We start from the raw sequence: 15,409 nt of genomic DNA on the forward strand, positions 1-15,409 counted from the left end.
GCTAAGATGATATGATGGCTACAACATCACTAGACAATAGAAATTTTTTATTTCCCTAATAATTTTACAGGACTAGAGTCATGTATATTGTCTGTCATTGACCAGAATGTCATTATGCAGCACATCACTGTAATGCCAAGAAATAGGGAGTTTCCAAAGAAAGAGAGATATATCAGTACCCATAAACAATTGTTCTAATATGGAAAATATTACTAATAGATTTTTAAAATTTTAAGATGCTGGTAATGTGGTCTTCTAAAGGAGAAAAATTTTATATGAAAAAATGAAAGGTATTCAAAGCTTAAGCCTCAAGAAAAAGAGAATGTGTTCATATGACAATTGAAGCTGCCTCAGGAAATAATGAGACACAAAAATGTTAATGTGGGACTAACATTTAACATATAAGTAATCAACCTTCCAGCACATTCGAAATACTTATCACAAAGATAATATACTTGACTCTCTGGTAGAAGTGTGGTAAAAGTAGCTCTATTTTACTCTCACATTGAATTTTTATACTTTAAAAGATGTTGTTAGATACCTATCTCCAATATCCATGTATTTGTGGTTAGACCATAAATTCTAAACCACATGCTATGCTGAGAAATCTGGCCAGAACTGAGCAGCGGTCTATTTGACCTCTATTTGCCCTTTGTACTAATGCTTTAAACCAGATCATCTAGCCCAGTGATGGCGAACCTATGACACTCGTGTCAGAGGTGAAACGCAAACTCATTTTTTTGGTTGATTTTTCTTTGTTAAATGGCATTTAAATATATAAAATAAATATCAAAAATATAAGTCTTTGTTTTACTATGGTTGCAAATATCAAAAAATTTCTATATGTGACACAGCACCAGAGTTAAGTTAGGGTTTTTCAAAATGCTAACACACCGAGCTCAAAAGGTTCGCCATCACTGATCTAGCCTATATTCATTATCCATATGACTATCAGACTTCTGAGAGGTGAAAATATTCTAAGAGCAAGGAATGAGAAAAAGGGAATCTGAGTAAGCTATGTACATTTCTCAGCCCATGTGAGAGCACATGATTGAACAAAGAAGATTATACATGGATCATAAGGACAAAAAAATATTATTAATCAAAAGCCTGTAGGCAACCCATAAACTAAAACTAAACTAAAAAACCATTTAATAAGGCTGTCTCTCTACCTGCCTGTCCAAATGCTTTCCCACCTGTGCAGATCCATTCCTGCTTGTCCAGCTGTCTCCACATCTGATCCCTACTTACCTGGTCAGCTGTCTCCTTCACGGGCCCCATTGCTATCCCACCATTCCCAAATTCTTCCAAGCTATCCTACTGTCTCTCCCACTCGCCAGCCCTATACCCTGCCTATCCGTCCATCTGTTCGCTCTACTCTTCCAAAGACCTTTTTACCAGGCCCATTATTGTCCTACCCAACTAAATATCTTCCTCGCCCTCCAGCCCCAGTAACTCCCAGCTTTTCTAGCAGTTTCCCTTTTCTACCAGCCCCAATTCCTTGTGGCCCACCTGACCATTTGCCACAGCCACCCCGAAGTTCTCCAACCATTCCTGACTCTGACTCACAGAGCAAGTTATTTTACAAAACTTTCAGGCACAAACATTTCCTTCCAGCACAACATTGTACCCCAGCCACTCTAATGCCTGCCCTTGTTCGCCGTTCCCTTCCAGCTCAACTGGTTGTCTCCCCAATCCCTTCGGAAGCTCTCCCAGCTTTGAAGCCTTCCGGTTTATCCAGTCGTCCCCCTCATCAATTTGTCCCCACCCTTTCTTATGTTGCTCCATTGCCAGAACATCCTGCTAACTTAGATTCTTTTCAGTCAGTCCAGCAATCTGTTCCACAAACCACATTGTCAAATCTGCCCCAGGCCATTGCAGACCATCCGCCTCCCTCTCTTCTCTCCCACCCGCCTCCCTATCACTCTCCATCCTCTTCTTTGTCTTCATCTCCTTCTAATTCCACATCTTCTTCACCCTCTGTACAGTTTTCTTCCTCTTCATCCTTTCTTGCTTCTCCTTTACCTTCCTCTTCTCTCTCTCCATCCTCCCTTCCCTCACCTATTCCTCTTTCTTCCTCATCTTTGCATTTAACTCCCTCTCCATGTTTGCTTCCAACTTATTTAGATTTTCCCTCTCCAATTCCGCCTGTTTCTTCTTCCTTTATGATTTCTTCTTCCTTTCCCCCCATGCTTCACTCTCCCTCTCTTTCTACCTCCCCATCTCCTTTTATTCCTATCCATCCCTTCCATCCTCCTCACTGGGGGAAGAATGTAGAGAAGAGAAGAAAAGCAAGTGGAGTAGAGAAGAAAATAGAGAAGAAAGAGTTGAGAGACGACAACTTAAAGGTAAATAAATTGAGTTTATTGGATACTTTGTAGATTTAGCAATATTTTGTTTGGGAAGGGTGATTGAAGGGGAAGGAATATGTTAGAGAAAGGCCTAAAAGGAAGTGAGAGGAACATACTTTCAATGTTCAGAAATTTGTGTTAAATAACTCCTTGCTCTCCCTGATTTCCCTGTGGTCACAAAAAGATAGTCAGAAATCTAGTACTCATTGAGCCAGACTGTGTCATTTTGTCCAAATAAAAATGTATATGGGTATTGGAGATAGGTATATACATACCTCACCTTCTAAAACATTTTTATCTTCATTGACTTGAATAATTGAATTCAAATGAATTAGGAGTAAATGCCCTTGGGATTCACACTAATGGCTCTAGTGCAGCAGCAGTCAGCTTTTTTTATACACCTCATCCTGATCCCACCTCCACCCAAAATCTTCCTTTGTTCTTTGTTTTGCACTTTGTACTTATGCTAAACTGTAGCATGCTGTGAGTTTCTAGAAGATGCAAAATTCTAGTAGAAGATGATGTCATCCCCTGATGATTTGGGGTGGCATTTTGGCACACTAAAAGTAGAGTCTACATTAAAGATACCTTTCTGTGACATATAAACCATGCTTATATATGTGATTCAACTGGAAACAAGTGTGTTCACACTTTTCCATGGAATAAGATGCAAACACCCAAGCCTAGTAAGTTAGAATGGAAATTCCTGCCTGCCCTGACAAGCAATTTTTTACCTACATGAATCTTCAAACAACTCTACTAGAGTTATAGGACTATCTACTAGCCATGACACCAACTTAGAACTAATGTAATGCAAATTATTATCCAGATAGGAATGCTCTTAAAGAACCGAGGACTGACTCTACACATCTAAAGGAATTCCTTCTGTATCTGTCCTAAACAATAAAGGAATAGGATTTAATAATCAAAGCTATAAATAATTGGATATTCCTACATGAAGGTGGAGTGCTTTATTAGAACTATAATGCTACAGCCATTTTTATTCTATCATTGACTGCCTTAAATTTCCATGCTAATATATATATTTCTCCAATATCCTTATATGTAATTATCTGGACACACACATACACATACACACATTACACGAGTGTGTCATTTATATGTATGTAAAAAGAAGTTCATTTATTTAAATGTACTAAGTATTTTTATGTATGGTTCACAGAGCTATAGGTAATGCCTTGCCTTCGTCACTATCAAAAAATGACCAGAAATATCTCTTATCCAAAATCAATTGTGATAAAGAAATGAAGGAAAACAGCAGGACACACTTGGCTGCTAACAAAGATGGATTCCAGCTTAAACTAATGGAAACTCAGAAACTCCTAGAAGATCAACATCTAAGGAGTTTGCAAGTATGAAACTATAGATATGGTATTAATATTTTATGATCTAGTAACAATTCTATGTTCATTGCAGTTTTCTCCATTAAAGAAATGTATGCCATTTGCCAGTGATAGGCCATGAAAAAGAATGTGGATGAATTAACACAAATTCATCACAGATACTAGAAAAATAATTTATTGGTTTTTTTCCTTACATTTTATTCATTTCCCCCTCTGCTTCCTCTATTCTTCTTTTTCCATCTTATATTTAGAAAAATATGCTTATGAATGATATTTACTGACTAACAAGAAAGCTATTTGAAAGTAGAATGTAATATGTGTCACTATTAGAGACTGGATTATAAAATGCAACCTGAAAATTATACTGCATGTGGACAGTAGGTTCTTAATGAAAACAGGGTGCAATTAGCAAAAAATGGTGCTTATATTCTATCTCTTAGGGCACTTACTTTGTTATTTTCCCACCAGTGAGTAGGATTTCAGCTGATTTTCCTGAAATATTCATGTGCTTTATTTTTCAGTCCTTAGTAGGCTGATACCAAGATTAAATTCATAAACTTGGTCTGATTAATTCAATAACTAAGCAATAGTGGCAAGGTTAAAAAAGCAAAGCAGGAGACTTCTGACTATGATGAAGTATCTTCCTGCTATAAACTACTATAATTATGAATAAAATGTATGAAACAAATGTTTTCAGACATTACACATCAGGCAGTATAGGATATAATCTTGGGGGGAAAAAAGGAAACAAATGGGATAAGTCCTATGATTACATAGACTTTTTACCTAGACATACACTCTGGATAAGCCTCAAAAAAATCCACAAGTTACTCAATTGCCTGTCAAAAAAACCTTAACACACTCTTAAAGAAGACTGAAATCTTGATACACAACATAATGCTCACAGTGTCCAACACTTAATCACAACTTACTAGACATGTGAAGAAGCAAGAAAATATAACAGATAACTAGGAAAAACTTAGTCAATATAATCAGATGCAACAATGACAGAAATGATGGAATCAATAGGCAGGAATTTAAAACCATTTTTATAAATATTTTCAAGGAATTAAAGTAAAAATGAACATAATGAAAAAGGATATTTTAAAGGAACTAAATAAACCTAGATCTGAAAAGCATATTTGAAATGAAAATTTTACTGGGTGGGCAAAAAGATTAATGGACTTGAAGACATGGCAATAAAAATTATTCAATTGAATCACTGGGAGAAAAAGACTAGAAATAAATGAAAAGAACATTACTGACCTGTGAGACAATATCAAGCATACAGTTAATTAAAATCCCAAAAAGAAGGGAGGGACTGTTTAAAGAAACAATGACTAAAACATTTCAAATTTGATCCAAAAAGCTCAACAAACTCCATGAAAGATAGCCAGTGTGGCTCAGTGGTTGAGCATCAACCTATGAACCAGGAGGTCATGGTTCAATTCCCAGTCAGAGCACTTGCCCAGGTTGCAGCCCCTCAGCAGTCAGTGCTGGATTGCCATGGCAACACAGCACTGACTGCAGGACTGACTTCCAATTGGTTGAGCCTTTGGTCATTTTGGATGTTACAGACCCTGTATATGTTAGGATAAAAAAAGCCTAATATGTTATATGTCCAGTCGGCCATTCAACCAATCAAAGTATAAAATGCTAATAATATGCTAAGGCTACTCAACCACTTGCTATGACATACACTGACCACCAGGGGCAGACAGTAGACCAGTCAACCAGTCTCTATGACATGTACTGACCACCAGGGGGCATACGCTCCGACCAGTAGGTTAGTTTGCTGCTAGGGTCTGGCCAATCAGGACTGAGTGTGATGGACCAGACATGCCCTGGAGCCCTCCTGCGGCCCCATCCCCAGCTGGCTAACCTCCTGCATACCTCCCTGGCCCTGATCATGCACCGGTGGGGTCTCTCGGCCTGGCCTGCTGGTGGTCAGCGCACATTGTAGTGAGTGGTCAAACTCCCAGTCAAACGACCACCCAAGGGGACAATTTGCATTTTAGGCTTCTATTGTATAGGAGGATATAGCCCTTCCAACAGGAAATTCAGATTAGGGTCATAGAGCTTTTAGGAGCTTCATTCAAGTCTAGAGAATGTTTTAGGAAAAAATGCCATTTGTAAATAACTTTTTCACGTGCTATTATGAAACCTTCAAGAAACTTCATATTCTAAATGGAATAGCAATAGCAAAATTATTTTCCAAGCTATAACTGTGCCTAGAATAATTGGGTAGTTACTTTAGGCAGAAAAATTAAGGCTACAACTCTATTATCAAAGTCTTTTTTAGCTCCCTCTTTTTTCATTCTGAGGACTGCTCCAGACATATAGATCTTGGATATGCCTACACTGTTTATGATTATTTTACTGTATTTTATATGCCAAGGAGAATTGGGCTCAGTAATAATGATGTGATGAATCATAAATGTTGGCATTTACAAAATTTCTAAGCTATAAAACTTTGTTCTTTTTTCTTTCAGAAATTTTGTGATGACGTTAATCAGATAACGAATTCTGAAACCCTCTCAAGTATAGATAGTCTTGAGGCTGGAGAACGTGAACAAATCTATTTATCACTTGTTAATAAGGAGCCTCCCACGTCAGTTCAGCAGAATTCTGTTTTCCTCAAATCAGCAAATCTACAGTCAGCTCATCTAGGCGGCTTTGATAAAGATAAACTGACATTCTCTAAAACTCAACATATAAATAATTGGCTAAAAAATTTAGATGATCCAAATACTCAAACTGACATACCTTTCTCAGATATTTTAAGTAAACCTAATGTTCTACCTTCAGGTGAATATTTTAATAGTAAAGAACAAAATCCATCTGATCTATGTAGAACTGTGGAAAGAACCACAAATACTAATAATAATTTAGATTTTGTATGTAGTCCGTCCATATTTATACCCAATAAAAAAAACAAAAAGACCTCTGAAACCAGCACTGTGAGTACAGCTGACTCCTGTTCTGGGGCATTCAAAAGAGAGAGACCATCAGTTACTGAGAGCCCAACATTTAAATGCAGCAAAGCCTGGGACACTCCAGATTCTCTAACTCAAGAAATGGCTACAATTTCAGACCAAGTGAAATATTCTGAATTAACTCAAGAAAGTAGAACTACTTCAATTCCTACTTCATTTGTACCTGTGGCAACCTCTTTAATTTTGCCATCTAATACACAATCAACTGAACCTTTACCAAAGAAGATTATACATAATAATGAAATTGACCCAGTGCAGTGTTCTGATAAGTTAGGAGAATTGAAAGATGATAAAAAGATAAAATATTTTCATTCTAATAAGGAAGAGTTGCCTTTATTTTCAGACAATTTTCCAGCTGCCTACATACCTCACAACTCTGATTCAAAAGATAAAAAACAGAAAATAACTGAAACATCAACATTATTGTCTAATGTAATTTCTAATTATGACTTAGTTGGTCAGGAAAAGAAAATGAAATACAATACTGCTGAAAGGAGCAGTGTGAGGTTTCTTAAAAGTATTTTAAAGAAAGAATCAAACATCGAACATGATTCTTTTAAGGCACTAATTATAAATCAAGGCTTTAAGTTAAGAAATAAAAAAGCAGAAGCTATCAGAGATAGTATTGAATTAACAAAAGAAAAAGGGGAAATGGCAGAAATTCCAAAGACTATTAAAAAACTGAGATGGGTTGATGAAACTGAATATAATCATTCACTGAAGAATGGAATAGAAACATCTCAACAGTGGTCTCAATCACTCCACACTCAAACGAGGAGTGATGTTTCCAGCAACATAATTAGTGTTCCTGCTTGTGCTGTAAATTCTGCTAATAGAAAAAAGCCCAAGGATGATTCTGTCTCTCAAAATCTTGCTGCTTCAGGAGGGTCTAGAACAAACCATGTGTCTTCGAACTGCTTTATACCTTCAGCTTTTAATATTGCTAAACAAGCCTGGCCAGCCTCAGAAAAAGAGGAAAGTAAATCTCCCACACATAATAGTGTTTCTAAAACTCAGAAAGCTAATATACAAAGAGGTAGAGAAAAGGTAATTAGAGCAAAATCTGCTGACGTCCAATCAGGATTTCTATATACAAACAGAAAAGGCACTGTTATTCGAGCACAGTCTGAAAGCAAAGCCAACACGTTTTTACAAGCTCAGGGTAAATTAGTTGTACCTCATCCTCCTAAAACTCCACCAAATATTAGGAGTGATAAAAATATACAAGTGCTTCAGTGTCAATCAGAAATGCCCGAAAATTCTCATAACATTATTACAAATAACTATTTTAATTCGAAACATGTGCTTCCCGCAGAACACAAGGTGAATCAGTGGAATAAAGTATGTAGTCTTCCACTCTCACATGTTTGTTCCGACGCGATCCCTGTGATGCCATCTCTACCATATTGTTGTTCTGAGTGCCAAACTTTAGCAAAAACAGATCATTCAAATGGCACGCAAATCATTGCCCAGCAGGATGAGACATTATATTGTGCACAAAGAGGTCCTGTTTATGAAGAAAGTCATCACTCGGTGGCTTTTAGACCTACTAAAGAAGAATCTGTTCCCTCGTGGAAAAGATGGCATAATAGTCTGGGTCAAAATGAAAAGGCTGCTGGTAAGAATAAATTTATATATTTTTATAGATAAAATGTATAACTTCTTTAAATTCATGTGACATTTTTCTTATTGTACAGTAATGTAGACCATATATATATATATATATATAGGTATATATATATATATAGGTATATATATATGTAAATGTTAAATAATAACCTTATAGAAGCAACTTATTTTCTTTAATATTGCACCCTTAGCTATCTAATAGCTGAAGTTAAGAGAATTACCCAACCATTGCTTAACTAAAATTAGAAACTTTTGCTAGCCTCCATTTTTTTCCATTACTTTTGTTAATTTAAAAGAGGGAGGACAGAGAATATGGTCTAATTGTTATACCATTTCATTCTGTCATTACCCCAATATTATAGTCAAAATGTCTGTAAAACAATCTCAGTAAAAATATTGTTTAAATTATTCCAGATAGGTAAATAAATGGTGTTATAATACTTTCCTTTTTTTGTTTTAAATGTTTGTGAAATTGAATTATTATAAACTAATGATAGATGTGCCAAACTCTTCCATCCCCTTTCCAAAAGAATGGAAGCTCTACTGTTATCTGTTATATATGTTGGTTTTCATATGAAGAGAAAAAATAATAGCGTTGCTTTAAACATTTTTGAAAAGTATTTCTCTACAAAATGTCATTGCCCTTTATTGCTGGTTGCTGCTTCATGAAGCTGCTTTCCTCTAAAGAATGGACTAGGTGACCATAAATTTTCCTACCACTGGGAATCAGTTCCCTATTGAGAAATAGCTAGGACTTGGAGCTGGGGCGGCAGGGGAGGTGCGAGGGAGGGCGGGAGACAGAAAAGCAATGCTTTTTTCCCCCAAAGGTATGAATAAGTATTAAGAAGATATAAAGAAGGGAGTTGCTTTAAAATTGACTATTTAAAGTCTTCTTCAGTTACACCATGAGATTTTAAGAACAAGGAACTTTTTTGTAATTTACCAGGTCCTAACTGCCTGGTACTTAATTTAGACACCCAGACTTTCTTGAATTGAACAGACACAAGCCATATTGACAGATGGAAAGCTAAATGCAAAGACTATAATCTAAAAATCTTCAGTACATATCTACAAAATTTAGATTTTAAAAAAATTATATCTCTCACTAGAGTGGAATAAAAAAAAATAGTCCTCTACTCTCACGTTTGTTCTGACTTACTCTCTGTGATGCCATCTTTTTTTATTCAGCCATTTTACAATGTAACTTTAGTTTTCACACTGCTTCCAAAAGATGAAAGCATCATACATAATTGACACTCTAAAGTAATAATGATAAATAAATTGTGAGTTCCTACTCTGTGCCACTTACAGTGCCAGGTGCTTTATAGTTATTGTCTCATTTAAACCTCACAACAATCCTGAGAAATAAGTATTTTTTATAACACCACTTGCAAAGAAAGAAATAGAATTTCCCAAGGTCAAGAGCTAGTAAATAGCAAAATTGGTATTTTAAATTAAATATCTATGACTCCAAGTTCCGTGCTTTTTCTACTAAAATTATATATATATATATATATATATATATATATATATATATATATATATATAGTTATTAAGCAAATATCATTTATCAGAGTCTAAGCTGATCAGGAAAAAATATTAAGAAACAAAGTTTCCCAGTAGCTTAAGCATAAAAGGATAGCATATTAAAATTATGTTCTCATTCTCTGGTGAAAGAATATATGTGTTCATTCCAATATTTAATCAAATGGGGTATTTCTTATGGATATTTATATAAGAACACTAGAAAATGTAATGAATTTTAACACTTTCAGCCATGTTTTCAAAGGGAAGTATTCAAACTGTTGTATATGTCTATACTTCTTAATACAGTGATTATACTTAGAAAATCTAATACTAACAATACTAAATATTTTGTATACTTAGTCATTCAAACTTATTTTCAAAACTATTTAAATATTAAACATTATAAATGAACCCGTTGCTAATCGTGGATTATAGTTAAATGAGCATCTATTCGTTGTTTTCCTACTTTGCTATTTACCAGATTATTTTTATTCTCAGACTAAATGTACCCAGGGTTGAAAATATGGATGGCATCTTCCTCTTCATTGCATTTCCAGAACTCTCTAGCAAAATTCCCTTGAGGCCTGAGCCATTCAAGTATCCCACCTCCTGACTTCTCAAGTCATTTCTTCCCTCAAAGATGACTTTGGCATCTGGTTCACAGTCTTCCTTTCTATGCATTCTGATTCAGCATTCATGTGGATGAACAATCCAACACCCTAATCTCTCTCAAATATCTCTCATCTCTAATGATTTTCTGTGCCATTCTGCTTCAAGTACCCATTCCCTTTGTCATACCGTGCACCTTGTCAATACCCATAACTCCTCTGCATCTAAAATCAGTAGTTCAGCGCAGCCGGCACGACTCAGTGGTTGAGCAATGACCTATGAGCCAGAAGGTCATGGTTCAATTCCCAGTCAGGGCATATTCCCAGGTTTCAAGCTCAATCCCCAGTGTGGGGTGTGCAGAAGGCAGCCAATCAATGATTCTCTCTCTGCATTGATGTTTCTATCTCTCTCTCCCTCTACCTTACTCTCTGAAATCAATAAAAAATATATATTTAATTAATTAATTAAATCAGTAATTCAATTTACATCCTCCTCTCAGATGACAGTATGGTATCTGCACAAGGATAGTTAGACCAATGGAATAGAATACAGTCTAAAAACAGACCCACATATTTGAGATCCACATGTTTAATTTTTGGCAAAAGTAGTACAGCATAGCAGGGAGAAAAGACTTGTCTTTTCATTAAATAGTGCTGAATTATTTCAATGATCATCTGGCATTAGTAAAATAACCCTTCATTCACACCATAGGTAAAAATCAATTCCAGGTAAACTGTAGATATAAATACAGAAAAGAAAAAAGAATGTTTCTATAAAATAATGTAGACTTTAGAATGTACAGAGATTTCTTGCCCAGACATACAACTATTAAGGAGAAGATTGATAAATTGTACATTAAAATTAGAAACTTTTTCATCCAAAAAATGCCCCTAAGGTATTGAAAAGGCAAACCACAGAGTGACAGAAGATATTTATAATGTACAATACTAACAAAGAGTTCATATCCCAAATTTATAAAGATTATGTGATATTTATCTTTCCCAGTTATGTCAGTCGGGGTTTAACTAGAGAAGCAGAACCAATAAGCTATATTAAGGTTCATTGCAAGGGATTAGTTTTTTGTGAAAATGAGGGCTGTCTAGGCAAATCTGAAATTTTTAGAGTAGGCCATGTGGGAAGGGACAGGCCAGAACTCACGGAGGTGAACTGAAATTGCTACCCACAGGCGGAATTTTTTATTCTCTCAAGGAAGGCTCAGTCCAGCTTTTAAGGCCTTTGACCTGACTGAAGTAGGTACACAAATTATCTACAGTAATCACCCTTACTTGAAACAAACTGTTTATGGGTTTTAATAGCATCTACAAAATACCTTCACAGCAACACCCATATTAGTGTTTGACTAAATAACTGGGGACTCTGCCCTAACTGTTTTGTTTCAGTCGCTAGAACGTCAGCCTGCGAACTCAAGGGTCCCAGGTTCGATTCCGGTCAAGGGCATGTACCTTGGTTGCAGGCACATCCCCAGTAGGGAGTGTGCAGGAGGCAGCTGATCGATGTTTCTCTCTCATCGATGTTTCTAACTCTCTATCCCTCTCCCTTCCTCTCTGTAAAAAAATCAATAAAATATATTTTAAAAATAAATAAATAATAAATAAATAACTGGGGACTCTGGACTAGGTGACACTTAAAAAAACTATCACACCGATTTCTTTTTATTTATTTTTAATGCCAATTTATTTTTAAAACGAAAATATTTGAATAAGCCTTTCATAAAAGCGGAGAGCCAAATGGTAAATAAACATGAAAAGATCTCAGTCTCAGTCCTCAGGAAAATTGGCATTAAAACAATTAGATACAGGTAGTAAAACTATCATATCTAGAAATTTGTCCAGATATGCCAGTGCAAACTGTATTATTTTTACAAAAATACCAAGTTTTCCAGGTAGTATAATAATTGGTAGATAGTATTTAAGTGCATGTATGTGAATGAAACAATACATAGTTTTAAGCACATACTGTATCTATTCCTGGGATCGGTAATGTACAATCCATAATAACGAACATCTATACAAAGAACAGTAAAGCACAAAAATAAATAGTTATGTTACAAATCAAGGAAGTATACAAGTGTTGGTAGGTCTTGCCTCAAAGATTTAGGACCGAATGGTTTGTTCAATGCTTCTGGATCTATTTTTGTTCATCAGTTTATGTTGTTCATTATATTCCACAAATGAGTGAGATTATGTGATATTTATCTTTCTCTGGCTAATTTCACTTAGCATAAAGCTCTCCAGGTTCATCCATTCTGTTGTAAATAGTACGAGTTCCTTCTCTTTTACAGCAGCATAGTATTCTATTGTGTAGATGTACCACTGTTTTTTAATCCACTCATCTGCTGATGGGCAGTTAGGTTGTTTCTAAATCTTAGCTATTGTAAGTTGTGCTGCTAAGAACATAGGGGTATTTAAATCCTTTCTGATTAGAGTTTCTGATTTCTTGGGATATATTCCTAGAAGTGGGATTACTGGGTCAAATGGGAATTCCATTTTTAATTTTTTGAGGAAATGCCGTACTGTTTTCAATAATGGCTGCCCCGGTCTGCATTCCCACCAGCAGTGCACAAGGGTTCCTTTTTCTCCACATCCTTGCCAGCACTTGTCTTTTGTTGATTTGTTGATGATAGCCATTCTGACAGGTGTGAGATGGTACCTCATTGTCGTTTTGATTTGCATCTCTTGGATGATTAGTGACTATGAACATACTATATATTAAAAGGTTAATATGCAAATCGACCAAACAGCAGAATGACTGGTCACTATGACACACACTGACCACCAGGGGGCAGACGCTCAATGCAGGAGCTGCCCGCTGGTGGTCAGTGCACTCCCACAGGGGGGCGCCACTCAGCTAGAATCCGGGCTCAAGGCTGGTGAGCACAGTGGCAGTGACAGGAGCCTCTCCTGCCTCCGTGGCAGTGATAAGGATGTCTGACTGCCGTGGGGAGCGGGCCTAAGCCAGCAGTTGGACATCCCCCAAGAGCTCCCAGACTGCGAGAGTGTGCAGGCCAGACTGAAGGACCCTCCTCCAACTACACAGATTTCATGCACTGGCCTCTAGTTGGTGTATAAAAAAGCCATAGATTTCTGGATGTTAATTTTGTATCCTGCTACATTGCCAAATTCATTTATTAAATCTAGTAGTTTTTTTGATGGAGACTTTAGGGTCTTCTATGTACAATTTCATGTCATCTGCGAATAATGACAGTTTTACTTCTTCTTTTCCAATCTGGATGCCATTTATTTCTTCTTCTTATCTGATCACTATTCTAGCACTTCCAGTACTTTGTCCAACAGGAGTGGTGAAAGTGGGCATCCCTGTCTTGTTCCTGTTCTTAGGGGAAATGGATTTAGTTTTTGCCCATTGAGTATGATGTTGGCTATAGGTTTGTCATATATGGCTTTTATTATGTTGAGGTATGATCCCTCAATTCCCACTTTGCTGGGAGTTTTTATCAAAAAAGGGTGTTGCATTTTGTCAAATGCTTTTTGCATCAATTGACATGATTATGTGATTTTTGTCTCTCAATTTTTTTATGTGATGTATCACATTTATTGATTTGTGGATATTGTACCAGCCTTGCATCCCCGAATAAGTCCCACTTGGTCATGGTGTATGATCTTTCTAATGTAATGCTGGATCTGATTCACTAGAACTTTGTTGAGAATTTTAGCATCTATGTTCATCAGGGATATTGGCCTGTAATTCTCTTTCTTTGTAGCGTCTTTATCTGGTTTGGGGACTAGGGTAATGCTGGCTTTGTAGAAAAGCTTGGAAATGTGCCTTCCTCTTGAATTTTTTGGGATAGTCTGAAGAGGTTAGGTTTTAGTTATTCTTTGAATGTTTGGTAAAACTCCCCTGTGAAGCTGTCCGGACTAGGGCTTTTGTTTGCTGGAAGTTTTTTGATTACTGCTTCAGTTTCATCAGTAGTTACCAGCCTATCCAGGTTTTTTATTCTTCCTGATTGAGTTTTGAAAGATTGTATTTTTCTAGGAATATGTCCATTTCATCTAGGTTGTCCAGTTTGTTGGAGTAGAGTTGTTTGTAGTATCCTATATAATAAAAGGCTAATATGCAAATCTGCCAAATGGTGGAACAATCGGTCACTATGAAGTGCACTGGCCACCAGGGGGCAGACGCTCAGTGCAGGAGCTGCCCCCTGGTGGTCAGTGTGCTCCCACAGGGGGAACACCGCTCAGCCAGAAGTGACAGGAGCCTCTCCTGCCTCCATGGCAGCACTAAGGACATTCCCTGAGGGCTCCCAGACTGCGATAAGGCACAGGCCATGCTGAGGGATGCCCCATGCCTTGAGTGCATGAATTTCGTGCACCAGTCTCTAGTTTTTTTATAATCCTGTGTACATCTGTGGGGTTGGTTGTTACTTCACCTCTTTCATTTCTGACATATAAAATACTTTTTTCAAATATCTTTTTTTCCTTTTAATCTTTATCAAATGCCTTAGCAATAATAGATGACTCCACTTTATATGCCATCATTAGCTAACACCTCCAGGTACACTATGCATTTAGGATGAAGTTTATTATGATTTTTTTATAAATTTTTATTTGTGATCCTAACTTTGTTATAAACATAATTATACTGTCATAATTATGTGGCAAAAAGTTTACAATGAGAATAAGAGATGGGTCAGTTGTGCCTTTCTTATTCGCCAGTGCTTGCATTACTTGTATTACTTTTGATCTCTGATTTTGCAAATTTATATTTTTTAAATTCATTTTTATTGATTTCAGTGAGGCAGGGAGAGGGAGAGCAAGATGGAAACATCAATGATGAAAGAAAATCTTCGTTTGGCTGCCTCCTGCACGCCCCCCACTGGCGATTGAGCCCGCAACCCAGGCATGTGCTCTTGAATGGAATCGAACCCAGGACCCTTTGGTCCATAAGCCAACACTCT

At 36.6% G+C, this 15,409-nt stretch overlaps 1 protein-coding gene across 2 annotated transcripts in view; it reads left to right on the plus strand.

Annotated features, from left to right (window-relative positions):
* The window catches only part of CEP126 (centrosomal protein 126), a 65,686-nt gene that overhangs the window by 30,969 nt on the left and 19,308 nt on the right, over positions 1-15,409 (plus strand). For both annotated transcript variants that reach the window (XM_081098529.1, XM_081098530.1), the window contains exons 5-6: positions 3,535-3,724; positions 6,208-8,329. In XM_081098529.1, coding sequence (XP_080954655.1) covers positions 3,535-3,724; positions 6,208-8,329 — 2,312 coding nt within the window. The remainder of the gene's footprint in view (positions 1-3,534; positions 3,725-6,207; positions 8,330-15,409) is intronic.

The sequence above is a fragment of the Myotis nattereri genome (genome assembly GCF_964212035.1).
Source record: "Myotis nattereri genome assembly, chromosome: 9".
Classification (NCBI taxonomy): domain Eukaryota; kingdom Metazoa; phylum Chordata; class Mammalia; order Chiroptera; family Vespertilionidae; genus Myotis; species Myotis nattereri.